Here is a 25,395-nt window from a genome sequence, read left to right on the forward strand (position 1 = left end):
GATGCAGGCCTAGTCTAGCCGCGATCACAATATCACATTCCTCTAGTCCTAAATACAGATCGCTCAGGTCCAAGACGCCGTTGTATGACATTGACGAATGAAAAAAATCTATAGGTGTTTTATTCATCGGCCCTAATCATATTCAGCCCAATGACAGACGTTGTTCATGCAGGGGTATTTCATTACGTGGTCAGCTCCAGCTAATTTCTCACGGAAAATTCTCACACCAAGCTTGACTCCTTTTCAGCGTTCCTGCGGTCATATCGCATTCGGAAGATTTACACTCAGTCATCGAGCGTCACATCATCTTGCCAGAACTTCGGCAAGTAGTATTTTGTGTTCTCGTAAACCAGGAAGGTGACGCATGTCGACGGCAGTACCCTGACGATGTTCGGGATGATGCCTTTGTAGAAACCCATGACACCTTCCTTCCTCCAGACCTGTACTACAACGTCTGTGGCACCGCTGTACAGCTCTCTGGCATTGTAGATCTGGAGGCGTGATCGCACGACTTGGTAGGGATAGGTAACACTGCCTGCAAATATCTTGGACATTCCACTGAGCGTCAGGTAGTCCCAATTGCTCAGCTCAACGCCGCTCCCTTTGTACTCGGACCGACGGTTTTTGAGTTGTTCGTACGCCACAAATTGGATGGCCCCATGTGAGACACCAAACAAGGAAGGAAGTAGGCCTCTCCAAAATCCAGGTATGCCCTCGGACTTGTACAGCCTTCGAATGCCATCGGAAATGCTTTTATAAGCACCTGGAGCATTTGCTCCTGTGGAGATCATCCGTGTCTTGATGACCCATATTGGATTCGTACATACGGCCGTCAGTATACCTGTAGGCCCATCAGTTTGAGATCGCAGTCTGGAATGCAAGCCATCTCACCTGAGGTCCCAGATGCAACGAAGTAATCCATAGAATGAAGCCGCTCTCCTCCGCGATATGATTGCATGATATCTTTCAAATTACGATACCTGGTATCGTAAGCCTTTGTAATATCCATGGCATGGACGTACCGACCAGAGGAAGTATAGAGCCCAGCTCACTGAGTTGCCAATCATGTTTGGCATGAGCCCTCTGTACAAAGCCTTGAAGTTTCCCTCATCGCGAACAATTTGGCGTAGTACCCGCAACGAGTCCCCAGGCTTACTCTTACGATCAATTTCCACTATATGGCATTAGCTCAAGCTCATTATGTTTGCTGCACTTCGTCCGCGAGTTGTCCCAACATGCGGTGTAGGGAGCGGGGGGATAGGGCGGCGTAAAAGAACTAGAAATCCACGCATTCGAAGCCATCTGAGTAGGGAACCCAACGTACATTGTAGCCTGGTCTTCAGGATATCAAACGGGTGTACTGCCAACGTTGCAACGACGCCTGCTGAGAAGCCCGCAGTGGACTCTATGATGGAGGGGGGAAGGTTGCTGCTGGACGTTCTCCCATCGATGGGAGGAACGACTCGAGGCATATCGGAAGCTGAATGCTGCCGATGGTCATGCTGCGGAGGCCGACGCTACCTTGTTGGCCATAAAATGGTGTCGTTGGAGGTCATGAATATGATGTATGAAATGGATGAGATGCGGGACACTTGTGAGAGCTACAAGCGGTGGTGAGGCTGGGCACGCGAGGACCACCGGAAGCCGAACCCTTGGTGCCGCGACGGACTAACCAATTGCGGTTTAGACTTCCCGATGACACAACCTTATAGATGTCAGAGCGAGGCGAGGATCCATGCCAGGTGGAAGATCTGCACTGCAGTAAACATGTCGATGCTTCTATTCATCATCGTCGCATTCATTGATCAAAGTTGTACTGCTGACCTCCCATTTCCCTTAGCAACTCGACCTGCATCGGAACGCCTTGAGTGACATTAGCTTCGCCAGCTGCGAGACTAGAACACGATGATTGCCTGAAAGAAAATGTTTCAATGAAGTCGAAGCTTGCTGTAAGCCTGTAAAGTCCTTGGATGGGACAAATTGCCCAACCTCAGGATGCGCAATGGAGAATCTTGGTGGCTCTTTCAATGAGATGACCAGCCCTTCAAATTGAGAGCCACAGTCTGGCGACGCCATGTGGAGGTCGATGGTCTCGATTGTACTGAAGGGGACTTCGATCCTATATCCTACTGCCTGCTCCATCATGTAATAGTATAGACCCGCGTCTTCTGAAGAGTAGAAAACAATCAAGTCTGTCGACCTACGCCCTCGTCGAGACCATGAGCCGATCCTCACGGACTTGCAAGTAAAGTGCTCGACAGGCACGCTTCGAAGAGCGATAGGTGCATCTAAGTTCGTGTTATGAAGCGTAGCAATAAGGCTACCGCTCGTCATTAGATCTTCATGGTGTTGTTTCTTTGTGGACACTGAATTGGTTTGTATGCTGAGGTCACGATTCTCTGTGAGCTCAGGGCCAGGCTCGCATTGCGGGTCCCAATCATCCATGGTAAGGCCTGCTCGGAAATGCTTTGACAAATGCCTTGCTCGTGCCTTCCAAGTATCGAGAGTCTCGGAACAGAACCCGCAGCGCCAACGGTGTCTGGAGTAGTCTACCTGGCTCTGCCATTGACACGCCAGGTCATCTGTCATGGTGACCATATGGAAGCTCTTGAGATGCTGAGCGAGATGGTCTTTTCTAAGAAAGGTCCTGTCTCCACTCTTGGGATCAAGGCACTCGGATATACGGTGACAGTTCTCCGCATGAGAATCATCTGGATCTTTCAAACCACAGAATACGCACTGATGGCCATAGCCAGTCTTGCACAATACTCGAAAGCCATGGGCCATGCATGTGTATTGACGCATTGGCAGATGATTTGTCTCCTCATGTCTTTTCCATGTCTTGGCATTGAGTACTTTACCACAGAAGGTGCAATAAAACACAGCTTCGTTTGTCTTCATAGGGGCGAGAGGGTGCTGACGTATCATGGATATCGAGCTAGACTGGGCATACTTTCGTCTTCTTCCCCGTTTCGGGCGCTCTAGAAAGAGAGTATCGCCCCCTTGGGAGAAAGCCGAGCCTTTACTGGAGTAAGAGTGCGCAGATCGAAATGAGCCAAAGACGGTCGGGCTAAGCTTATCGAATTCATGTAACCTGTTGAAACACGTCGAATATTGTGAGGTCGTCTCGGAGTCTGAATGCGTGACAACATCAACCTGATGCAGCCCTACCGGGTTGAGAGAAAACGTTGGATCCGGAGTCGTCGGCGCGTGTATGCCTTCCATAGGTTTAGCAGCGATATTCCTATCTTGGAGGTGCTCCCTGTATATAGGGATCAGGCAAAGAATTGAAAAGGAGCTGGGGTGGATACTTTACGTGCACTTCGAGATCAGCCTGCGTGTCGAAACGGCGCGAACACGGCCAGAATTCCGAGCACATATGGCCAAGATCTGCAAGCTCCCCAAGTTCATCATGATGTTCTGGAAGCTTTATGATCGATGTATCCCATATAGTTCCAGTCATATCTATGATTTCATGGCTGTCTACGCCCTCGCATCTACTGTAAGACCCGGGGTTGTGCGAGTGTTGGGCAGCATGCTGAATATCATCCTCCGAAGCTCCTTCTTCAGAAGATGAAAGCCATCGCTCCATTGTACTAAGCTTTCTTCGTCGGGCGTTAGTAAACCATGTCTGTATCTGTTTTATCGAGAGACCTGATTGCGCCGAAAGCTCCAATTTTTCATCAGCCGTAGGATATGGAGCATCATGATGTGTATCAAGCCAGCTCTGGAGCACTCCAACAGATTTAAGTGAGAAATTTGCTCTAGGTCGCTTTTGCTTGCGGTTGATCATTGACGCGATTGATCTGGACGGCTTCTGATACGCCGAGGTGCTTGGCATAGTTGTGTATGTGCTGCTCTGTGGTAGACTCTTTGGGTAGACATTCGATGTGCTGAAGCCGTGCAATGGAAATATAGTCGCGGAGCATGGTCCACTTTCTATATCGCACATTACGTCGCTTTCGAAAGAAGAGCCGTACTGCAAATTCCCCAGTTGTACGAGCGCGTCGATCTGTTTGTCACGGCCCATGGAAAAGCTCGAACTCCGTGGCTATATACATACTGTGAGCAAGGCAGGAGTATTCTTACTCTGTTGGGCACTGACATCGACAGACAAGGGAGCCCAGTCAGTCCCACCTTGCATCAACACATCACTGTCTGCTGTTTGTGCCACAGCAGTCTGCGCGGGAGCATCTTCGAAGATGGTGAGGCACTCAGTTGTGAGAAGATCGCCGAAGTCGAGCTCCCAGGAAGTAGTATCTAGCTCGTACTGTGTTGTAGATACCTGTTCGAGGTCTGTATAGGATATTGTGTCCATAGTACCAAAGCTGAACCTTTGAACGCTTAGCACCAATCGAAACAGTGAATGGATGGTCGAAATTGATTGCCGCTTTCAGAGATGTAATTCGATAAATTTGAAATTGAAGAGCTGAGCGACTGTAATCTCAGGTGCGCCGCGCCTATAGTCAGATGCAAGATGATATTGAAGGTGAAGCTGCTCAGTGAGTGAGAAGTCGCTTTGGCCACGGGCTTTCGTGAGCTGACGAATCACAGCTTTGAAAGCGAAATATCGCCCTGAACATCAAGCTAAGGGCCGCGGTCGGACACGCGACAAAACCAAATCATATTAAACTTTATATGCATTTGTAAGATAATTGTCTGCGAATCTTTGAATTTATTGGGTATGCTCTGCGCAAATCTGCTATCCTTTGTAAAGACAGGCTTTCCACAAGACATCATCTCGGCGTGTTAGTGCTACACATCAGCGATACCTAGCCTTCTTTGAGTTGAGTCGTGCCATACAATCACCAGCAGCAGACGCATCCTGAATATCCAGGTCTGTGATTCCCTCGTCATACAGCGAGGTTCTCCGTCTTCTTATAGCATTCACAGCAGTTGACTTAACAGCCTGTCCATGTCTTGCTCCGCGTATATCCTCAGCTCCTAACTGTTTAAATCGTGATTCAAAGTCTTTGGGTTGATTTTGCCTCCATTCCTCTTGTTCAGGAACCTCCGGGATGGTCGATAGATTTCTTTGCGAGTTTGGATTTCCAGGCGCAGCCTTTTGCTGGAAGAATGGCGACTTGAATGAAGTGAGATCATCCTCTGCACCTTGAAGGCGTTCAACGAGTCGAAATACCTTGCGTCGAGGCTTCCATGAAGCTACTACGCGATCGTACACTGCTTGTAACTCAGTGGCATAACTTTTGTTGGTGAACCAGGGATGAGCAAGCGCTTCTGTGGCTGTTAGTCGGCTATCTTCGCTTAGAGTGAGCAGTTTGCGGATGAGGTCTTTCGGACGCTTGTTTATGCACGACCAGTTTGCTCCATAATCAAGAACTTCGAGATTGCAACGAGCAGAAAGAGTGATGACATGATCCTTTGGATTCCTTTGAAAGTCAGGATGCGAACGATCAGCGAAAATTATGTCTCCAGAGAGCAGAGTAGCACATATGCACCCGATACTCCACATGTCCACCTTTGCGGTATAACCTGCATCTGTGACGGCAGGATTCTTAGAGTAGATTTCTGGAGCGCAGAATTCCGTGGTCCCCGCCAAAGACGTCATACGAAGCTTAGTCCTGTTTGTTTTTGGATGATTGTGGCTCGTAGACGGAGGAGAGTACCTGGCACTCCCAAAATCGGTGATGATGATACGAGCGCCATCTCCTAACGAGGTCACAAGTATATTGTCCGGCTTGAGGTCACGATGGACAACACCTAATCCGTGAAGATACTCAACCCCTTTTAGGATTTGGTAGACGAACGTACATGCCTCACCATCTGCGAGGGTACCATCCTTGAACTCGATGTACGAAAACAGGTCGCCACCTGCGACAAGCTCTTGAAATAGATATATGGTGTTGGTCGTCCAGAATACTTTCTCGATCGTGATGACGTTCTGGTGACTCAGCTGTTTGAGTATGTCCAGCTCACGGAAGGTTTTGCGAGCTCTGCTTGCAGACTGTGATGCGCTCTCGCGACTTGATGCCTGCAAGTTGATTGTCTTGCAAGCAAGTTGCTGGCCAGAAGTCCGCTCAAGTGCCATGTAAACACTGCCTTGGCCCCCTGCACCAAGCTTACGGGTGGAGATAGTATAGTGGTTTTGGAGTAGCTTATGCTCCTTTTCTCGCACACGGTCGAAGTGATGTGACTTACTTGGGTTTGCTTCCATGAATGTCAATTTGACTGCTCCTGCTAGATCAAGTTCATCTCCATGACAAAGGAGTACCGACTGTACTGCTTGTCGGTGCAGATGGACTTTACGCGGTACGTCTGGGCAACCAGATGTGACATGGGTGACTAGTGTTGTTCCATTTGTCGACATATCTTCAACATACACAAGCGGGATCGGCGCTGTTTCAGAATCATCGAACACGACGCAATGAACGCACAAGTGCTTATTAGAGATACGCGCATCGTCCCATGAGCGACGACAGGACGAGCGATCCCTTCCCAGATAGAAGCGATCGTTTGAGTGTATGGGAATCGTAGAGTTAACGTCAGAGTAGAAGTCTGCTAATGTGTTTAGCTAAACAATTGTTGGACATAACTTGTCCAGTCGATACCATTTACCCGAAGGTAAGCTACTATACCCATCCTCGATGGAGTGTCTGGCCTAGCGTAGATGATATCTCGGATTGACGGAAAAAAAAGTTCTATTGAGCGGTGTATATATCATGTTCATTATTTAAGGCTTCCAAGCTTTGGATGTCAGTGTAGATCACGTGCGAAATTTCAGATCCGCTTTACCTAATAGAGACTAGCCGCGTCTCGCTAAACACCTCCGCACACAAAACGCCTATCTACATCACATCTCTCATTCTTCTTTGCACCAACAGCAACTCATCCTCAATAACGACGTAAGTTCCCATCACTGCCCGCACCCTTCACTCAGACGTATCTCATAATCATGAGATAATGCTTGACTGCCCTGCTACCATATATCCGAGATTACGTACTCGCTCTCTACAATTGACAGCTAACATGCTCTTCAGTTTGTCTAGTTATCGAAGATGAGAGCCAAGTGGAGAAAGAAGCGCGTTCGACGTCTTAAGCGTAAGAGAAGAAAGACGAGAGCCAGATCGTAAGTAATCACCAATTAATGTCGCCGATGCACCATCTCACAACCTCGTAGCAAGTAAACGACTCGAGAGCTCTCGATCCGATGACCGGTTACATCCCCTGCAAACTCCGCGCAACGCCTGTTGCAACACCGCACCTCTGACGACGCGACACAACCTCACTACACTATTTTCCCGACAATGATCATGCGACGACTTCAGCGTCGGCCACACGATGGCTTGACGATGACTTTTTTCAATTGGCTGGCGTCTGGTTAGGTGCTTCGGATGCAAACTCATGGTGAATGGTGGGAATCTTGTAGGCAATGTTTCTCTGCGGTCTGACAAAAAGTCATCGAGCTCCTTTCGGCGTAACTTGAGTTATGAACCCTCTAAAACCGGCTTCTTCTTCGGATATCCAAGAAGTTTGGCCTTTGAGCAAGTTCGTTCCGCATGGGCCATATGTACGCAATATCAATGCAATTCAATGACCTAACACGACATGTGCACGCATTACCTGTGATTTGAGCAGAAAACAATGTTTGATTGACCTGTATGCATATACCTGCATCCCGATCCCTCCATCCTTCAGGCACCTGAAGACAAGAAGTCATCGTGCTGTCGCGTGACCGCACTCGCTGGCGGTTGAGGCCATGCGTCCAACAAAAGCTCACTGCCAGTCAATGTCAACTTCAGCGTCGTCAGCGGCTGGTTGTCGACTTGTAACTGATATGTCCCTGGAAACAACACCCTGTCACCATTCTCAAGAACCCGACTAAGACTATTCAGCGTCAAATTCAGGTGCGCCGTCTTCGTCTTGCCTGGTGCGATTCCCAGCAACCTCTCGTATGCAATCAAGCTCTTCTTCGGATAAGGCGCAGGTCCATTGCTTCCTACACCGAAGCCCAGCACGACGAAGTCCGACGTCACCTCCTTTCCACTATTTGTGACCGCGACCGGCACGCTGGCCAATGGACACAGATCGAGATGCTTCTCCGTACACCCATCCACCAATTCGGCAATATCAAAGCTCAGAGCCTGCTCTCCTTCCTCGACACTCACATCAAACGTCGTATAATGCAGTCCCGATCCAAAAGGATACACCGCCTCCCCCTCATACCACCTGTACGTCCTCCCCGGACTCCCCTCCCCGGGTCTCAGCCTCATATCCGTCATCTTAACTTCGTCCACATAGCCCCCCGGATACTGCGTAACCGGCAGTCTTCCCGCCGGCGCCGCCTTCCCCGTCAGCACATCCATCACCGCCCTCCCCCCATCCTGCCCCGGGTACCCAGCCCACAACAGCGCACCAATCCGCTCGTCGTCGCGGATAAACGAGGAGTCCACCTGGCCGCCGCCCATCTGCACCACTACCATCGGCTTGCCGTAGCCGGCAAGTCGCTTGATGACGCTGGTTTGGCCCGCGCCCCAGGTTATGACGTCGCGGTCCCGCGATTCTGCTTCGTTGCTGTTGTCGATGCCGGCTACGACGATGAGGACGGAGGCCGCGTCAGCTGCCGCCCAGATGTCGGGCCATGTGCCTGTTGCGGGATCGCTTGCCGTTGGGCCTTGTGCGTACTTGATGGAGATGCCGAGAGCTTGCGCTGCGGCGAGGGGGGAGGTGAGGTATGGTGCGACGCCGTAGTAGTTTCCTTGCATTTGGGTGGTGGCGTTGGCCCAGTTTCCGATCAGGGCGATGGAGGTATTGGGGGTCAGGGTCAGGGGGAGGATGCGGTTGTCGTTCTTGAGAAGGGTGATGCCTTTGACGGCGGCGGTGTATGCGAGGTTCTGTGCGGCTGGGGTGTTGACGTCGCTCCAGGCGAGGTTGCGGTAGGGTTGTGCGGCTGGGGGGTCGAAGTAGCCGAGGCGGATGAGGGTGGAGTAGGCGCGGACGAGAGCTTTGTCGAGGGCGGACTCGTTGTAGAGGCCTTGCGTGTGGGCGGAGAGGAGGTAGCGTTGGTAGGATGAGCCGCAGTTTATGTCGGTGCCGGCGAGGAGGGATGAGGCGACGGCTTCTTCAAGGGTGGACGTGTAGTTGTGCGGGGAGAAGACGTTTAAGACGGCGTCGCAGTCGCTTACAACTAGGTTGTCCTCGGACGTCCAGTTCCAGTGGTCGCGCAGGATTGTCTGGAGGATGTACGGATCCGCGCATGTCGGGACGCCGTTGACGGCATCTACTCCTGTCAGTATCCAAAGCTTCATCTTCTTGTCTCCTTAGGGACTCACTGTACGAACACATCACACTCCCCACATCTTCGTCCCTCGCACAGGTCTGGAATGGCGGCGAGTAATACTCACTCAGATCCTGCATGCCGATCACCGCATCGAACCCCTTTCTCGAATTCCCAGCCCAGTCCTCAAGATCATACCCAGCCCAATGCTTACACGTCGCCACAACCTTCCTGTATTCTCCATCCCCTTGCAAGCCCGCGATCAGGTTCTTGACGTAGGAGCTCAGATGGAACGGATCCTCCCCGGGCGTCTCCTGACCTCTGCCCCATCTTGGGTCCTTGAAGGGATTGATATTCGGTGTCCAGTAGTCCAGTCCCGCCAGATTCGCATTACTGAACGCGCGAGCCTCCGTACTCACGACTGTTGCAACGGCTTTGATGAGTGCATCATCAAACGCGGCGCCGATCAAGATCGGCTGCGGGAACGATGTCGCGTGGCTGAACTCTCCTGCGGTATTGAATTTCACACCGAGCGACTTTGCAACGCCGTGCAGGGCCTCGTTCCACCATTGATACTTTGGTAGGCCTAGGCGCGAGAGGCCCAGGGCTGTGTTGCCGGTCTGGTCTATCTTCTCATTGATGGACATTAGGGATATGAGAGATAGAGCTCTTGTTCTTGTATCTGTTAGGGTCGTTAGTGGCAGTGCCAGTCATCAGGGAAGTGACTGACCAGCAGAGGCATCGCATATTGTGTTGTTAGCTAGTGGACCCTTTGCACAATCTGGAAATGCAGCGTTGGCGATACCGGTGAGGAACAGAGCCAAGAGGGCGTATGGATACATAGTGACACGAGGGAGACCAAATGGTAAGTTCTGCATAAGGGTATCAAGCAAAACTCTCTCTTCATCTCAGGGGAATCTTCTCCGGCCTTATAGACTCAACCCCCTAGTATCCCTCCTCTTCCATCCCTCCACCTTGGCTCCCTCACTCAATCAATATTCACCAGATCATCCGACCTCCAAATATGGTCTCCACTATAACACTCATGACGCTGTACGTAGTCCAAAGTGTTAAATGAAACACAGATGAGATATGATTGGCTCGTCACACCCTGCCCTCCCGCAACTCGACAACGGCTACGCGCCGAAGATCTGCGGGATGCGGAGAACTTACCGACTGCACAGCAGGTATTTAGGCTATATTCAGCCCATCGCCACTGGAAGCGGTGTCGCCGCTTGTTGACATTAGGTAATTCTACTATGATTCTGGGAGTGTGGTTTAGATGATACAGCCACTTCGATTGATTGTGTCTAAGCAGTGTATGCGCAGAATAGGCAGGTGTTACTGGGGTTTGAGAGTCTTACTTCGGTCATATATGTTGCGGTTTTGGGATTGGATGGACAGATGCGAGGGTGGAGGTTCTATAGCAACAGGCTGCTCGAAAGGGTTGCCTAATTTCTCCGACTACCGGGTCTGCACGTATTCTGATATAGTGTCTGTTTATTACTACTTGTTGGTAGGGCACCTTCTTTTGCAGGTCTGCTTACATCTTCAGCCAGCCCTGTTAACATGTAGATCAGTGTTCAGAGCTAGGAATAGCATACACTTCAACTCATATATTTTTGTAGTACAGTGCGTGACGGTCGTCGATATGCATTCTATAGTTCTGTAATCCACACTAAATGGAATCAGCTAATCGTGAGTCTCCTCATGGACATGACTTGACAGACGGAAAACGTCTCATAGTTGCTTCCGGACTGACAACGTACTTTGTATATTTACCATCCAGAGTGCGCGAACTAGCCGTGTATGCGCTTTCATTGCTATGTTCGTCGCCGCGCTCATGTCTTGCGCCACTAATATCAAGCGGAGCAGGCCAAGTCATGCCACACCTTCGCGCGTACGCAGTACTTGAGACCATCGAAATCCGTTGCTCGACGTCTCGTGCAGCCTGGAGTGTGGAATTCCTAGAACAAGCCTCGCTCAATCACTATCGCAATCCGGCGTCGATCGTTTCCTCCTCAGCGCCTCCCCCTCCCCTTCTCCACGCAGATGTCTGCGCTCCACAACACTCTCCCTCGCACCCAGCCTCTTGAGATCCCCCTCCGGCATCCCCACCATCTCCTCCGCGCCCATCTCAAGCCTCTCCTGCGCTGCCGCAGTAACCGCGAACGCACCGCGAAGCTGCGAGAGCTTCATACCCTGCTTGACGAGCGTGCTAAATACCATCGATTCGAACCAGAGGGCGTACATGGTGAAGGCCCAGACGAACTGCAGGATGACGACGATTGCGCCGAGCATGCTGGAGAAGCCCCAGTAGTATTTTGCGTTGTCGCCGCTGGGGAGGCAGCGCGAGTTGGTGTCGATGTCTGCGGTGGGCATGCTTTGGTTGCGGAAACAGCCGCCGCGTGTTAGGTTGAGGGGGTTGCGGCCGATGTTGTGCCATTCGTTGTTTAGTTTGATGGTGAAGTTTGAGGTGCCTGGTTTTTTTAGTACACCGTCACACGACATACCACGAGAGGCAGCAGGAAGGGACTTACAAGGTAATTCTGTGTAGGAGTTGTCAGTGTAGTTCGTAGATGGAAATGTGCGGTCTGTCGTGGTAGTGTTGTAGGTACCTGGTCGAATTAGAAACAGTATGATAATGAGCAAGACAACGTTACGCACAATTCACAAGCAAGGCATTCGGAACATAGTCTCCACCGTATCTTGGACTATCGACGACAGTGCCGTTCGGGAATTCACACGGACCTTTACTGATAATAAGTATCTGTCACAGCACAAAAGTCTGGGTAACTTACAGGCCAGTCGGCGACTGTTCACCATGATGTTCATACCGGGGACAAGCGACAAATCAATGTCTGAGTCCGGGACACAAGTCCCATTGCTAAGACCGACCCTCTCTCCATCCTCAATGATTTGGCCCGCGTGGACTTCAGCCATGTCGATCAGACTCGAGTCCACACTCAGATACATCTGATTGCTGCTGACATAGCCCGTCATGGCACTCAGAAGGGTAGGCATAGCAAGCATCCATCCGATCGATATGATGAGATAGATAAACAGGGCCACCATACGCTTGCTTTTTTGCCGGCGGATATCGACCAACAAGGTCCAGAACGTCATGAGACTGCTTCCATCAATCGCGACGCTGGTGAAGCTTCGAAACGGAATAGGAGCAACCTCGATGGCGTGGATGAGCGCCTTGCTAAACACAACGTATGAGATAAACCAGGACAGCGCCTGCGCACCACGACCAACGCAGAGATCCCAAACGACGTCGACGAATTTCGCCGTTGCAAAGGTCATCTGATCAGGACCCAGCGCATCAATGATAAAGATACCCTGGATAGCGGATCCATTCATAGTTTCACCAAAGGAGAAATCAGAGGTTTGGCCCGTGCAATACAAAGTTTTGGGCGCCCACGGATCATAGGCCAGAATAAAGAACAATGTGAGCGGAATGGCACCGAAAAGTAGTAGGAGTGAGAAGGCGTAGATGTGCGTTTTCAGAGGTTGGCCTTGCCACCCGTGGGTAGGTTGAGGATTCTCCTTGCTCCATACTCGTCCTCGTCGAGTCATTACTTTGGAGTAGTCTTTCACGGTCGACCCTATCGTGTCCCATCTCGGTAGAGGCATCTTGTCGTTCTTGATGATGAGCTTGAACTCATGAGCCGAGCATATGTAGGCAGGTGCTCGATGTTCGGCATCAAAACACGCAAAACAGAGACCCCGTCGCTGCGACTCGTGAATATATAAGATGACAGAGGTTCGAGAGGAGAGCGGTCGAGACCAGTCTCCTCAGTTTCAAGCATCCTTGGACTGATATAGCGTCAGCCAAGGCGATACCACTCCAGCTAGCACAGTCTAAACGTGGTTAGGACATGTGCAGATCGAGGCCAAGTTTAGCCAAGCGGGAGGCTGTGAATTCAATCCTTCGGACTTTGGGGCTGAAACTTGCGGCACGGCCAGACCAATTAAACGGACAAGTAATATGCCATTGTTGATGTAATATGTCCAACTCTGCAGATATTGTATCATGGCATGAATCGGTGACGTCACTCATCATGATATGAACAGCTTCTTCGTAGACATAACATCTTCTGCCAATGAAGGGGATTTCGTACGTCTCGTAGTAAGACAATGTCGATGGGAATCTGAGTTCCATCATAGACCCTCTGGCTAATTGTACAACCAACACACGCCCTGATCTATTAGCCTGTGTGCGCTTTTGTGCCTTATTTGACCCCGAATCAACGGTGTATCGTCTTTCCTGCCAGGCCAGCTGACCATCATAACCATATGAACTCCACCCAATGCAATCATACAATTTAATGCCAAAGAGAGTGCGACCCATGTACGGCCATAATCGTGTAAACAGGAACAATCGCAGAACCCTACCAACGCCGCGCTGTTTCAAAGTATCTATGGCGTCCTACGACGACGCTGGCGGTGGTGATGGTGGAGGAGGCTGGGGCGTCGAACTCCTGCTGGAAGGCTTCAGAGCTCTCAAGCCTGCCACAACGCTATCCATTGTCGAAGCCTGCGCTCCAGCGGTGCTCGCTGCGTCACGAGCACTGCGAGCCTTCTCCATGAGTTTCGCCATGCCAATGCGGCCACTTTCGAGACCAACAGCTTTCATGCCTGCAGCTGTCGAAGAGGCGTCTTGGAAGATATGCTGCATGTTTCGGATTGTTGGAGAATCTTCGACTCTGCGTGTCAGGTACAAAGTCGCACTGCGACCACGTTGCTCCACGATGCTGCGGACTTCTTCTTCATACGCTTTCTCGTAGACATTCATCTCGATCGCGGAGGGTGACTCTGCGACAATGTGCACGTTGTCTTCAGCCGAAGGATTGTGGTCAGCACTGATGCCAATGTCGAGGAAGAGCTGATCCTCAAGTGGGTCGTGAGCGTGCCCTTTGCCTGTGAGATCTCGGCGTTGGACGATATCCTCTGCAAGGGCCAGTTCTGCTGGAGCGCTCTGCGTATGCTTCAGACCGATTCCTCTAGGAGACACTGAAGTAACACTCGACAGAGGAGACATGGCTTTTGGTGTTGCTGGAGAGGCCTTCCTACTCGCTGCAGGTATGGCAGTATCAATGCTGGCAGTAGATTCTGGTGTGCTTTTCCCATCCACGGCAGTAATGCCTTCCTTGTGATTACGTTGAGACAACTGTTCAAGGTCTTCAAGATTGTCGGGAATTGGAATGTCACCAGTTACGCCTTCAGTCGTCAACACACGCTCCACTGGCCGCCCATCGCCGGCAGCCAAGCTGTGTGACGACTTAAGTTTGCTTGGCCGCATAGACAGCGGTGGTTGTACGATCCGGGAAGCCGAGCCCAGGATTCCCTCCAAGAGATCGGGTCTCTTGCGGAACAGCAGCTCCTTGAATCGCTTGACTGCGCGCATCTGTGACTGTTAGAGTAAGGGTACAGTATACCAGATTGTACACTTACCACAGCCAGGAGGTGGCCCATGTTACCAGTGATAGCCGCATTGAGTTCCTCTTCGGTTGGTGGCTCGATAATAACGGCTGTGTTCTCTTCTTTGGACAGCAGAGGGTCAGTGCCGTGTTTGGTGATCCATGGGTGCTCCTGAACGTGGTAGGTTAGTCTTCATTCATAATGGAGTCGGATAACGTACCCTCAGCTCGTCCATAGTGATGCGCTGCTGTGGGTCTTTGTTCAAAAGTTTCAAAAGCAGGTCATGTAGGGCCTCGCTACATTCACCGTCCATGTCAACACTGTCATTGCGTATGGACTCGTACAGATCTAGCATGCCCGTCTTTTCGAAGGGTATACGCCCAAACTTTAGGCAATAAAGGGTAACGCCCATCGACCAAATGTCAGCAGCCTTGCCAGACACAATGCCGTGTTTGGCTATGCACAGTTCAGGGGGCATGAACGCCGGTGACCCTGCGGATTTTGCAGTGCTCATCTCTGAGTCTTTCTCGAACATCTCGGATACTCCGAAGTCGACAATCTTGAGCGTATCGTCTGCTGTCACCAAACAGTTGTCCGGCTTTATATCACGGTGAATAATGCCCTGCGCATGGACTGCGAAGTGAGTTAGCAGGGGCTAATGTTTAAACGCTGGGATACTGACGGTACTCGATGCCCAGCATCATGTCTCTAAACCAACAACGACATTGCTCTTCCTCATAAGGATCAGCTCGATCATCAAGTCCAACTCTCATGACAACTCCCTTTTTACACATTTCCAGAACCATGTATAAGGAATCTTCCTCGGGATCGTCGAGTACCTCAATTAGTGACACGAGGTTTTGATGATTGAGCTTCTTCATGATAGCAATCTCCTCTTTGATGAGCTCTAAGGCATCTGCAGAATCAAGTCTGCCAGCGCTCGGCCGGATCATCGCACCTCGAACTCCGAGAGGCCCAGGACGACGTCGGACACTCGGCCGCCGGAGATAGTTTGACTGGGCACGCTTCCTCAATCGTGTCTTGGAGAACTCTTTTACAGCCTGTTTCGAATAACATTAGCGTTCTCGTGTTGCCTACACCACCCAGACCTGTCCGTGTAGATTCTCGCGTGTATCAGTGATTGGAAGGCGCCTCACATATTCATTTCCAAATTGATCAGTGGCAAGATGTACTGCCCCAAATGACCCTCGACCGATCTCCTGCTTGATGATATATTGGTTGATTCGGTGCTGCGCCGTCCCGTCATCCTCACTATTGCTATACTCGGTTCTGGCATTGTATGTTTCCTAGCTTTGTAAGATACTGGTGGTGTATCGCTTCATACAAAGGGTCGTTGAAGAGTACCTTGACCTTCCTAGGATTCGAAGCTGTACGGTGGTGATGTCTAAGGGGACTATGGTACGCTGGAGACGACCTGTGAGAATTGGCATCCATCAGTACGCCGACTTGCCCTGAAGCTCTGCATGATGTACTTACAGATGTTTGAGCACCGGTGGGCGTCCGTCACCTCCCGCTGCAGGTACACCTAGCTCGATATGTTCCGTGGAGTGAATAGTGGGGACTCGGCCAGGCGAAGGCGAATCATTAGGGAGCGGATTCGGACTGGTAGACATGATGCGTAGAAAGACACTGTGGGTGGACCCGAACAGGTAGAAAAGGGGAACAGATATAAGCTATAAATGGTGTCACAATGGACAAGCCTTGAGTGAATTATGTCCTCCAGCAGCAGCGGGGGTGAGATAAACAATACCGTTTTTTCACGTCAGAGTTTAGTCCTAAGGCAACGAACGCAAAACCCCACTAGGCACGTGCGTGCGTGAACGTGAAACTGGCAGGGGGGAGAGAGCTCAGCTTGGCAACCAAAGCTTCCGAAAACCTTCAACCCTCAACCCATTCATAGTCTTCACTACGTCGGGTGTCTCAGCATTCCTTTGTCGTCGTCGTCGTCGTCGTCTTCTTCCCTCACAATCAGCAGTCTTGGACAAGAGAATTGCTCAGCTGTCTTGTGTCATCGTCGCCATCTACTCGTAGCGCCGGTTCAGCAGGTTCAATATGGCCATCTACAGCTTCTACATCTTCGATCGTCATAGTAAGCCTCAACGCTCTGAGACTTGCAATTGCAACAGTTGACACAACCAGCGGAATGCATTTACAGCAAGAGATGGCTACAGCAGCCGCAATCCTCCAGCAAGCAAGCCCGACCTACGTCCGCTTCCACTACTGCAAGCGTCGAGATGCCTGCAAGGAAAGCTCTATCCGCTGCCGACGACGCGAAGCTCATATTTGGGACCGTTTTCTCCCTACGAAATATTGTAAAGAAGCTGGGCGGTGAAGATGACGCATTCTTGTCATATCGGACTGGCGACTACAAGCTCCATTACTACGAGACTCCCACAAGGATGAAGTTTGTGATGTTGACGGACACCAAGACCAACAATCTCCGAGTTGTACTGCACCAAATCTGGGCGAATCTATATGTAGAGTTTGTTGTGAAAAATCCCTTGAGTCCTGTGGAACATCCCGGGGGTATTGGCGTCGCGAACGAGCTCTTCGAGATGGGTCTAGAAAGCTTTGTCGTAAGTAGGCATACATCTTGTGATGAAGGATTTGTTTAACCCTCCGACAGAGCTCAGTCCTTGTGTCTTAACACGGCCTGATTGAAAGCGAAAATCGGAAGTCGAACAAGACGAACATGGTGGTTACCATGGTCTTCAGTTCCAGGCAACCCACGTTCAATCATGGATCAAGCATCTAGGTCGCTTCTAGATAGGTTGAACCAGAGCCTCCTAGAAAGCAAGTGGGGTATGACCGACCTTTCATAGGGGGGCGTCCAACGTCTTGTGATCACTCAAGACAGATGGTTTGGTCGCTATACGGAAACACGTCGGATGAATGGCTTTGCTAGAACACCTCCGATGAAACATTCGCTAGACGAAGTTTGCTGAATCATATGCCGGAGACCTTTGCTGGATGTCGTTGCCATCGTGCTTGCAAAATTGGATCAGCAAATGCCGTCTTGTGCACAGTATGCACTTGCCAGAATCCATGTAGCTGACACGTGGGGGCAAAATACTTCCAAAGGATCCTTTCAGCCAACTTGGTCAACATCAATGGCGTCCCTGCGTAAGTCGGTCCTGCAGAACATCACCGTCGAGACATTCTATGCCTCGTCAAGGGTGCACCTCCAGCAGAACCTTCGATCTTCATTACTACCGGCCATCCTAGCATACACGAAAGATCTTATACCACAGGATTTCGCTTCCGAATATCCTTGGGATGTCTTACTTCCCGACGATGGACGTATCACTACACTCATCTGTTTGGCAAGGGACATGACTTTGTGCGAGGTCGACTCTATCTGTAATGGCTTTGACCCTGATATAAACGGCAACTTGACATCCCAGAGCGGCTTCAATGGGCACCCGCCATATAAATTGGATCCAAAGTCGTATGAAATCTGGTCGGGGGTCAATGAGCGTCCGCTACTTGAAGACCGGAGCATCTTCATTATCGTCTACCACTCTTCGACTGGCACACATACCGAAGCGTACTACATGAAGCCTGAATTCTACATATTACTTGGCTACGGACGTCACGAGAAGTCGCTGTTCCAGGATCTCGTAGAGAAACGCCTCATTAGACAATTCCAACTCCCCATCCTACAGCTACTAGGGGTGACGGACACAGCACACTTGTTCTTATCGGACCTTGAGAGTTTCGAAAAATACGTCGATGGCACACCTCCGATTCATGCGGATGCCGTGGATGACATATCGCGAAGGGTCGAGGCTTACTACGCTGCAATGGCGAAGAAAGAATGGGCAGACTGGGAGGCTCGCAGGGCAACGAGGCGAATACCAGGCATAGCTGCTACTTCAACTACAAGTACAGAACGTAAAACGGACCCGGAGGCGTCCTTACAGACGCCGCCGCCGGAGCAGCCGCATACCCATGATTATCGTCTAGACACCCCACATACGCCCACGAGATCATGCCAAGCTCATCTGCCTGACTCAGCATGCCACCCGCGAATAAAGACAGAAGAGTTTAATTGGTGTAACGAGGATAAGAATCAGTCAGTCTCCGTAATCGATCTGTGGAAGTTTCCGCCTCCTTACGGAGACGAGTGTACGACTTGATCGCAATGACTTTTATGAGGTTCATCAAATTTTACACAATGTGAATAGCAAGCAGAGGTCAACGTCAGGAGGGTACAACTTTGTGTCCCAACACTCCTTATCTTCATGTACAAGCAATACCGCTCTTTCAATATCAGTATTACCATGTCGAAACGAGTGTACTTCAAATGAACATGTACTAGTCGACATGCCCTGATTCAGCACCGAAGCAGTTTGCGAGGCTGTATAGGCTAGGTATCGGATTCTATATCGTCCAAAATTGTGCACCAGGCGTGCTAGAATCAACGCAGTGCAGCATAGTTTTGAGAATGTATACCCCACCCGGGCCGCGTTCCGTCACCGACGTTTCTCTAGCGGGGACATCGGATTTCTTTTGAAAGGCGCATTCTTTTCCCACGCAAGAAACTTTCTGAGGGATAGCACTGCTCAACGATATACAAGATGCCACGCAGAAGATTCATGTGTGTCATATTCCTCATCTCATCATTCGTGTATAGCGACTGACAATATCTAGCGACAAGAAGAACGCCACAACCTTCCAACTTCTTCACCGTGCACAAAACGACCCTCTCATCCACGACAGCGATGCCTCACAATTCGTCTTTCACGAGGTCCAGGCTCCTACTGCTACAAAATCAGTCTCATATCCTTCCTCATCCGCCGCCAGCCATGTCAGCCAATCTAGCTCTGCAAGTCGGCGTGCAAATGCGACTCTCAACGACTTGGGCTCGGAGTTTGGTGATGTGCGCGCCAACGAGGGCGAGGCGGCGGAATACGGAATATACTATGATGATAGTTCGTACGACTACATGCAGCACATGCGTGACCTGGGAAGCGGCCAAGGCACGACAGTCTGGGTTGAGGCGCCTGGTGCGACAAAGAAGGGAAAGCAAAAGCAGAGCTTGGAAGATGCAATATCTGAAGCTGCAGATTCACAGAGTCTAGCGAGTGGCATGAGCAGCGCGAGCCATGCGGCTAGTGACCTGTTCAACCCTGCGAACCTGCCGAGTGAATTTGTGAAGAAGACGACATATCAGGACCAGCAGAATATCCCCGATGCCATTGCTGGGTTCCAGCCCGATATGGACCCACGGCTGCGTGAGGTGCTTGAGGCGCTGGAAGATGAGGAATACGTGGATGAAGCCGAAGAGGGCGATTTCTTCGAGGATCTCACGGGCGCAGGCATTGCCGTAGATGAGGAAGCATGGCGCGACGGGCTTTTCAGCGACGAAGCCCACGACGACATCACGTTCGAGGAAGACGCAGGTTGGGAAACAGACGACACGATCAAGCCCGACAAGGAACACCACGAGACGCCCGCGCCGCCCGTCAGCGAGCCAGCCGGCGACGCAACTGGCGTGCCGCTCCCAGCGCCCGACCAAGCGCCCGCCGACCGCGAAGACACAGACTGGCAGGGCGAATTCGCAAAATTCAAAGCAAGCGGCAAAGCCCCGCGCGCCGCCAAAGACGCCCACCTCCCCGACCACCTCCAAGCCGGCTCGATCATGACAGGCGCGTCGTCACTGCTCTCCGGCCGCAAAAAGAAGCGCAAGGGCGCCCTGACAGGCACATCCGGCTACAGCATGTCGTCCTCGATCCTCGCCCGCACAGAAGCACTCTCAGTACTCGACTCGCGCTTCGAGCGCATCGAGGAGGACTACGCCAACGACGGCAACGAGGGCATGCCAGACGACGACGGCGCCTCGCTGCGCAGCGGCATGACGGGCATGAGCAGGATGAGCAGGATGAGCGGCATCAGCACCATGAGCGGCGCAAGCGTCATGCGCGAGGACTTTGACTCGCTGCTCGACGACTTCCTGGGCGGACACTCGACGCAGGGCAAGAGCGGGCGCCGCGTCAAGAAGGGCAAGCAGCAGTCTGGCATGGAGCAGCTGGACGAGGTGCGTCAGGGGCTGGGGCCCGTGAGGCTGGGCAAGCCGCAGCAGGCGGCGTGACGGGTGTTATGGATTTGGAATTATGCTATCATGATTAATTACTGCGTGCTGGATGATTTATACGATAGACTAGATGATTAGATTGGATTGGAATGGACTGGGATGGTATGGTGTGGCCTGGTCTGGCTCGGCTTAAGATGTGTGGAAGTTGTATGAGCGCAATCTGTCCGTCATGCGTCTGTTTGCGCTCGAGAGGAATATAGTCACAAACACATATGAACATCTCCGTTCACGCACGCCGCTTCTACTTGTATGTCTACCCTCCTCCCTGTAGCCAAGTGCCTACGCCGTAAAACCCCTCCCCTTTCCCCTTTCTCTAAACTCTACCTTGTCCAATATCTCATAACAGATATGTTGATATTTTTCTAGCTTGTACAGTTGTACACGCTCGTAAGTTTTGTCTATTTGTACGTTTGCGTGTGTTTTTGAGTGTTTGTGTGCACTCGCGATTGTGAATGCATGCTTGATATACGCTCGGCATACGCTCGATATACGCTCGATCCACGTTCTATACGCTCGATATGGAACGAAACGCGTATATAGCGTGGTATACGGGATTACGTATTGACTTACCTCGTTTACATACGCTCGTGTATTGGTGTGCCTTTATGATGATTTGCGATTATGAGTGTATGCTTGATATGTATGCGATATACGCTCGATAGACGTTCTATACCGTTGATATGGCATTGCACGCGTATTTGATAGCGTTCGATACGCGTTTATTAACGAACTTACCTCGTCTATGGGCCTGTGTGTATTTTATATGCGCATACTATTGCATATGTATACGAACCCGTCTCTACAAGACACACTTCTATGAAAGAAGTGAATGAGTCATGTCAATCCCGGGACGTGACGTTGACTAATGACTATCTCGTCGTGATAGATTTGGTATTTTGGTGTTGGACATGGGTTTATGTCGTTTTGGCGTGGGTGTCCTTTGGCAAGGAGAGTCCTGGATGTTTAGAGAAAAGAAAATACAGGATGTTTTCGAAGGTGGGTTTAGGGGTCCTGGAGGTTAAGGGTGGGTTCTGGCTTTCTTTGTTATGAGTCCTGATGAAGTCCTGATTGAGTCCTGATGTGTCCTGGTTGAGTCCTGACTGGGTCCTGGTCCTGGTATGTCCTGGTATGTCCTGGTATGTCCTGATATGTCCTGATATGTCCTAGTATGTCCTGGTTGATAGATGATTGAGTCCTGATTGAGTCCTGACTGGGTCCTGGTATGTCCTTGTGTGTCCTAGCTCTAGAACTTAGATATGTATGCTGGTAAGACCTAGCTCTTCCTCTATAGTCTTATTCGGAGGCCTCTATCCGGTTTCTGTTCTTGGTACTAAGTAGTACTCTAGCGTTTTCGTCTGCTAGGACTCCTGTATGACCCCTATTACCCTACAATCTCGTCTCTTGTCTATATATTATATATACTCCTGTTCTTGGAGTATATATATATTGGCTTTTTAACATTCTCTTTTCTGCTTGTTGTCTTCTTCTTCTTTTTTCTCTTTTTGTACCTCTTTTGAACATGACTACAATATAGTTTCTATCTATTATTAGATCGTACGAAAGGACCAGATGCATCCTTAGATACGCCGGCTGATAGACTTTTTTCTCCGGGAGATTAAAATTTGGAGCAAGAAAAGGTCCAGTAGAGGGCGCGGATCGGCGCTGGATGGTTGGAAGTGCGTATCGATAGATCTTGTTGTGTCGTTCTGTGAGAGCACTGGCTAAGGCGTGTGCCCGTTGGACGTATGTGAATATTACTGTGTCCTAGGCGTCGTGTGGGTATATGTTGATTGTCTGCGTGCTCGAGTAGGATCCTGTCGAGTCGTCTTCCCGCGATACGCTCGGGTAAAGCACGTTGGCTGTATACATATCCCTCTCTTTTGCCAATCCTCGATCGGATTGCGTCTGGTCTGCTTCGATATATCCTCATTGAGTCCCATTTTGGGGGCTATTAGTGTCTGTTAGAGTCGATATACGCTCTCCTATGCTTTCTTTGTCCTTCGTTTTTGCTGCTCGTGATGGAAGTATTTCTCTTTCCCTTTCTTCTCTGCCTTGAAGGCCTTTTACTTGATCTCCTTTTCTTCTGCCTTTTTGCCTCTGCTGAACCGACCGTACGCTGATTCACGTGCGGCATGAGATCATCATCACCGTGTCTCCCCTCACTTTCCACACTTCATGTTTCATGACTTGTCGGCTTTCCTCTCTCTTTCTGCCTTTCTCACCCGTCATCACATCAGAGACGTCCACCCATACCAAAGCAGGTCCACTCTCTTTCCCACCACCACTTCTACGCAAAACTTTACCCAAACCCCGTCCGTTCCCTTGTGCTCGGTTCCAGATCCACCCATACCAAATCAGGTCCACTCTCTTTCTCGACCGAGCCCCTGTCTCATCTCCACTACCACACTGAAGCTTTCCACCCATACCAAAACAGATCCTCTCTCTTTCCCACAATGACCAGTCGACCATCACTCACACCCCGCCATTTGCCTGTGCTCAATTCCCCATCCACCCATACCAAGCAGAGCCAATCTCTTTCCCGTCCTCGTCCCCTTTGCCATCCTGTACTCCACCCATACCAAAACAAATCCACTCTCTTTCCTACCTCCCTTTGCGCATCCACATACACCCACGATTCACTCAATACAGCTCCATCCATACCAAGCAAATTCCACTCTCTTTCCCACCTATCCATCCACGCCCAGTCACTCCACTCTACACGACGCCACTCCACCCATACCAGATAGTTCCACTCTCTTTCTCACCGAAGCACCAACTTCTCGTTCGGATGCACGGATTGTTCCCTTCTCCCTCGCTGTCTCTCCCACCCTTTGGAGAAACAAGCCGGACGTGTGAGTATCGATAGCATGGTACGTCATTAGATCGATATGTTAGTATGTCATACCCTCAGAGCCAGAACCGCGTTGGGGCCAGAGCCGCGTGGGAGCCAGAGCATCGTGTCGCCATGTGTGGTCTCGGGCGTGTGCGGTGTAAATGGGACTAGTGATGGTGATTTTTATCGTCTTAGTCGTCATCGTGTCTTCCGTTGATGGAAGTGTCTTCGGTACCCGTCATGTCCGTACTCATCCTAATCGCCATACCGGTCCCTATCTCCCCTGGCCTTCCTGATCAATACCAGACTCACGTGAACCTAAGCATACTCTGCGTCGAACCTAGGTTGGTTTTGTAGTCTGTGGTAAATCGAGGGCGTGTCCTCGTCTACAGTGGGGTTGATTGAAGATCGGACCACCTTGTCGGAGGCGGAGTTGTAGTTGCTACCATTTAGTGTTGATTTGTGTGGATGGTGTTGTTAAGAACGTCATATAGCGTCCTAAAGCGTGGAGTAAGTCTGGAGTAAGTCTAGAGGTCTCAGCGAACAAGCCTGATGCCTGAAGGTATTAGGTAAATAGATGAGCAGGAAGGTATGTGGGTTGTATTCCGGCTGGCTGGCTGATTAAGTGATTGAGTGGCTGGCTGGGTGTGTAGTGAATGATTTGATGGTATGCGAAGATGTGCGATGATCTGATGATGTGCCGTTGTGCTATGCTGTGTCGTGACTTGATGAATGTGTTATGCTGTGCTGCGATGGTATGCTGTTGTGCTGTGGCGTAGTGTAATGCTATACTGTCAGTGTTATGCTATGTTATGCTGTGCTGTGCCGCGCCGTATTGATATGCTTGTTGTGCTGTTATTCTGCTGTACTGTTATTCTCTGCTCTGCTGTTAGGCTGTTGTACTGTGCTGTGCTGTGCTGCTATTAGGCGATATCATACTCTGCCATACTCTACCATGCCATACGACGCCACAATCAGTTCCTGTATACATCCGTGCTCCATCGGCATCCTCTCAACAGAAGTTCCAGCTATACTATGGCAACAAACTCATAGAGCAACTATAAACCGCATATAACAATGTCAGTGACTGCTTTAAGCGGCAAAGGAGGAGTGGTTAGTAACTGCCTAGTTTATATTCAGAATGGACGGTGCATGGACGTAGGCATGTCAGTAGGTAGGGAGGTAGTGGAGAGGGAGGGAGGTTGTAGGGCTGCTAGTGGTGCTTGTGGTGATGGTGCTGCTCGCGGTAGTATCACCACTGAATACCACAGGGCGGTAGATGTAGAGAGAGTGGTCAAGCGTAAGGGGAGAGGTCTAGTCAGTCATCACCCATCACAGCAGCGCACCCATCGAAAGTCAATCACAACACAACACAACACCACACATCAACAGGACAAGACACCCTGACCATTGACGGTGTTACTCTCTGCCATGTCGCGGTGTGTAGTGTCGTCTAGTGTCGCTTCGTATCGTATACTGCAACGGAGGAGGCAAAGAACCAAAAAAGCACGTCACTGCAGGGAGGAAGCAGAGCGCAAGAACCAAAGACAATGAACCAAAATGATGTCAAGGCACGGATGTGCATGTGATTTTTCTTGTTGCTAGCGAGAGTATCTGAGTGTCCGTGGTAGTATGAACTGTTGGCCGTCGGTCCAGGAGCTGTCGGTCCAGCAATCATTGAGAGTACATGGTCCTGGACGGTCTTGAGAGATGAGAGTCCCGGAGAATATAGTCACACGAAATGAAGGCCATTAGCGTCTGATGTTCGTGTTCGTGTCGGTG

The 25,395-nt window shown here is 50.6% G+C and overlaps 9 protein-coding genes across 9 annotated transcripts; 3 read left to right on the forward strand and 6 right to left on the reverse strand.

Moving 5' to 3' along the window:
* Positions 1 to 284: 284 nt before the first annotated feature.
* Positions 285 to 1,472, reverse strand: EJ05DRAFT_487967 (mitochondrial carrier; the record flags this gene model as incomplete). Its single annotated transcript, XM_033745656.1, has 4 exons — positions 285 to 841; positions 892 to 980; positions 1,027 to 1,174; positions 1,325 to 1,472. 4 exons carry the CDS (start codon positions 1,470 to 1,472, stop codon positions 285 to 287), a joined length of 942 nt encoding a protein of 313 aa, XP_033598620.1.
* A 254-nt stretch (positions 1,473 to 1,726) lies between these two features.
* EJ05DRAFT_92287 (uncharacterized protein) lies at positions 1,727 to 4,496 on the reverse strand. Its single transcript, XM_033750058.1, has 2 exons — positions 3,312 to 4,496; positions 1,727 to 3,262 (listed from the first exon to the last, which is right to left on the reverse strand). Exons 1-2 carry the CDS (start codon positions 4,028 to 4,030, stop codon positions 1,837 to 1,839), a joined length of 2,145 nt encoding a protein of 714 aa, XP_033598621.1. The 5' UTR covers positions 4,031 to 4,496; the 3' UTR covers positions 1,727 to 1,836.
* A 204-nt stretch (positions 4,497 to 4,700) lies between these two features.
* On the reverse strand, positions 4,701 to 6,660 carry EJ05DRAFT_478192 (kinase-like protein). Its single transcript, XM_033744407.1, has one exon. The coding sequence runs from the start codon at positions 6,326 to 6,328 to the stop codon at positions 4,763 to 4,765; it is 1,566 nt and encodes a 521-aa protein (XP_033598622.1). The 5' UTR covers positions 6,329 to 6,660; the 3' UTR covers positions 4,701 to 4,762.
* A 992-nt stretch (positions 6,661 to 7,652) lies between these two features.
* On the reverse strand, positions 7,653 to 10,077 carry EJ05DRAFT_441853 (beta-xylosidase; the record flags this gene model as incomplete). Its single annotated transcript, XM_033742007.1, has 3 exons — positions 7,653 to 9,238; positions 9,291 to 9,917; positions 9,966 to 10,077. 3 exons carry the CDS (start codon positions 10,075 to 10,077, stop codon positions 7,653 to 7,655), a joined length of 2,325 nt encoding a protein of 774 aa, XP_033598623.1.
* A 1,031-nt stretch (positions 10,078 to 11,108) lies between these two features.
* On the reverse strand, positions 11,109 to 12,988 carry EJ05DRAFT_92353 (uncharacterized protein). Its single transcript, XM_033750059.1, has 4 exons — positions 12,037 to 12,988; positions 11,903 to 11,986; positions 11,776 to 11,853; positions 11,109 to 11,715 (listed from the first exon to the last, which is right to left on the reverse strand). The coding sequence occupies exons 1-4, from the start codon at positions 12,872 to 12,874 to the stop codon at positions 11,219 to 11,221; spliced, it is 1,497 nt and encodes a 498-aa protein (XP_033598624.1). The 5' UTR covers positions 12,875 to 12,988; the 3' UTR covers positions 11,109 to 11,218.
* Positions 12,989 to 13,299: 311 nt separating this feature from the next.
* On the reverse strand, positions 13,300 to 16,420 carry EJ05DRAFT_478195 (kinase-like protein). Its single transcript, XM_033744408.1, has 7 exons — positions 16,160 to 16,420; positions 16,028 to 16,097; positions 15,820 to 15,969; positions 15,345 to 15,723; positions 14,883 to 15,295; positions 14,696 to 14,833; positions 13,300 to 14,648 (listed from the first exon to the last, which is right to left on the reverse strand). The coding sequence occupies exons 1-7, from the start codon at positions 16,294 to 16,296 to the stop codon at positions 13,671 to 13,673; spliced, it is 2,265 nt and encodes a 754-aa protein (XP_033598625.1). The 5' UTR covers positions 16,297 to 16,420; the 3' UTR covers positions 13,300 to 13,670.
* Positions 16,421 to 16,551: 131 nt separating this feature from the next.
* On the forward strand, positions 16,552 to 17,511 carry EJ05DRAFT_92606 (snare-like protein). The gene is made up of 3 exons (XM_033750060.1): positions 16,552 to 16,772; positions 16,823 to 17,259; positions 17,310 to 17,511. Exons 1-3 carry the CDS (start codon positions 16,736 to 16,738, stop codon positions 17,328 to 17,330), a joined length of 495 nt encoding a protein of 164 aa, XP_033598626.1. The 5' UTR covers positions 16,552 to 16,735; the 3' UTR covers positions 17,331 to 17,511.
* Positions 17,512 to 17,793: 282 nt separating this feature from the next.
* On the forward strand, positions 17,794 to 18,822 carry EJ05DRAFT_502642 (uncharacterized protein; the record flags this gene model as incomplete). Its single annotated transcript, XM_033747291.1, has 1 exon — positions 17,794 to 18,822. One exon carries the CDS (start codon positions 17,794 to 17,796, stop codon positions 18,820 to 18,822), a length of 1,029 nt encoding a protein of 342 aa, XP_033598627.1.
* A 315-nt stretch (positions 18,823 to 19,137) lies between these two features.
* On the forward strand, positions 19,138 to 20,843 carry EJ05DRAFT_92609 (Low temperature viability protein). The gene is made up of 2 exons (XM_033750061.1): positions 19,138 to 19,283; positions 19,337 to 20,843. The coding sequence occupies exons 1-2, from the start codon at positions 19,264 to 19,266 to the stop codon at positions 20,775 to 20,777; spliced, it is 1,461 nt and encodes a 486-aa protein (XP_033598628.1). The 5' UTR covers positions 19,138 to 19,263; the 3' UTR covers positions 20,778 to 20,843.
* Positions 20,844 to 25,395: the final 4,552 nt, after the last annotated feature.

Source organism: Pseudovirgaria hyperparasitica, assembly GCF_010093815.1.
Source record: "Pseudovirgaria hyperparasitica strain CBS 121739 unplaced genomic scaffold EJ05scaffold_12, whole genome shotgun sequence".
Lineage (NCBI taxonomy): Eukaryota > Fungi > Ascomycota > Dothideomycetes > Acrospermales > Acrospermaceae > Pseudovirgaria > Pseudovirgaria hyperparasitica.

What these genes read in the sequence shown, in the direction of transcription:
- EJ05DRAFT_92287 (XM_033750058.1), bottom strand. Translation starts at nt 4,030, where the DNA reads ATGGGCCGTGACAAACAGATCGACGCGCTCGTACAACTGGGGAATTTG. An exon ending in GATCTCGAAGTGCACGTAAA is followed by an intron (nt 3,263 to 3,311) that starts GTATCCACCCCA and finishes CCCTATATACAG; the next exon opens with GGAGCACCTCCAAGATAGGA.
- EJ05DRAFT_92353 (XM_033750059.1), bottom strand. Translation starts at nt 12,874, where the DNA reads ATGCCTCTACCGAGATGGGACACGATAGGGTCGACCGTGAAAGACTAC. An exon ending in GAACAGTCGCCGACTGGCCT is followed by an intron (nt 11,987 to 12,036) that starts GTAAGTTACCCA and finishes TTATCAGTAAAG; the next exon opens with GTCCGTGTGAATTCCCGAAC. An exon ending in GAATGCCTTGCTTGTGAATT is followed by an intron (nt 11,854 to 11,902) that starts GTGCGTAACGTT and finishes TAATTCGACCAG; the next exon opens with GTACCTACAACACTACCACG.
- EJ05DRAFT_92606 (XM_033750060.1), top strand. Translation starts at nt 16,736, where the DNA reads ATGGCCATCTACAGCTTCTACATCTTCGATCGTCATA. An exon ending in CTACATCTTCGATCGTCATA is followed by an intron (nt 16,773 to 16,822) that starts GTAAGCCTCAAC and finishes TGACACAACCAG; the next exon opens with CGGAATGCATTTACAGCAAG. An exon ending in TGGGTCTAGAAAGCTTTGTC is followed by an intron (nt 17,260 to 17,309) that starts GTAAGTAGGCAT and finishes ACCCTCCGACAG; the next exon opens with AGCTCAGTCCTTGTGTCTTA.
- EJ05DRAFT_92609 (XM_033750061.1), top strand. Translation starts at nt 19,264, where the DNA reads ATGCCACGCAGAAGATTCAT. An exon ending in ATGCCACGCAGAAGATTCAT is followed by an intron (nt 19,284 to 19,336) that starts GTGTGTCATATT and finishes GACAATATCTAG; the next exon opens with CGACAAGAAGAACGCCACAA.
- EJ05DRAFT_478195 (XM_033744408.1), bottom strand. Translation starts at nt 16,296, where the DNA reads ATGTCTACCAGTCCGAATCCGCTCCCTAATGATTCGCCTTCGCCTGGC. An exon ending in CCACCGGTGCTCAAACATCT is followed by an intron (nt 16,098 to 16,159) that starts GTAAGTACATCA and finishes CAATTCTCACAG; the next exon opens with GTCGTCTCCAGCGTACCATA. An exon ending in TCACTATGGACGAGCTGAGG is followed by an intron (nt 14,834 to 14,882) that starts GTACGTTATCCG and finishes TACCACGTTCAG; the next exon opens with GAGCACCCATGGATCACCAA.
- EJ05DRAFT_478192 (XM_033744407.1), bottom strand. Translation starts at nt 6,328, where the DNA reads ATGTCGACAAATGGAACAACACTAGTCACCCATGTCACATCTGGTTGC.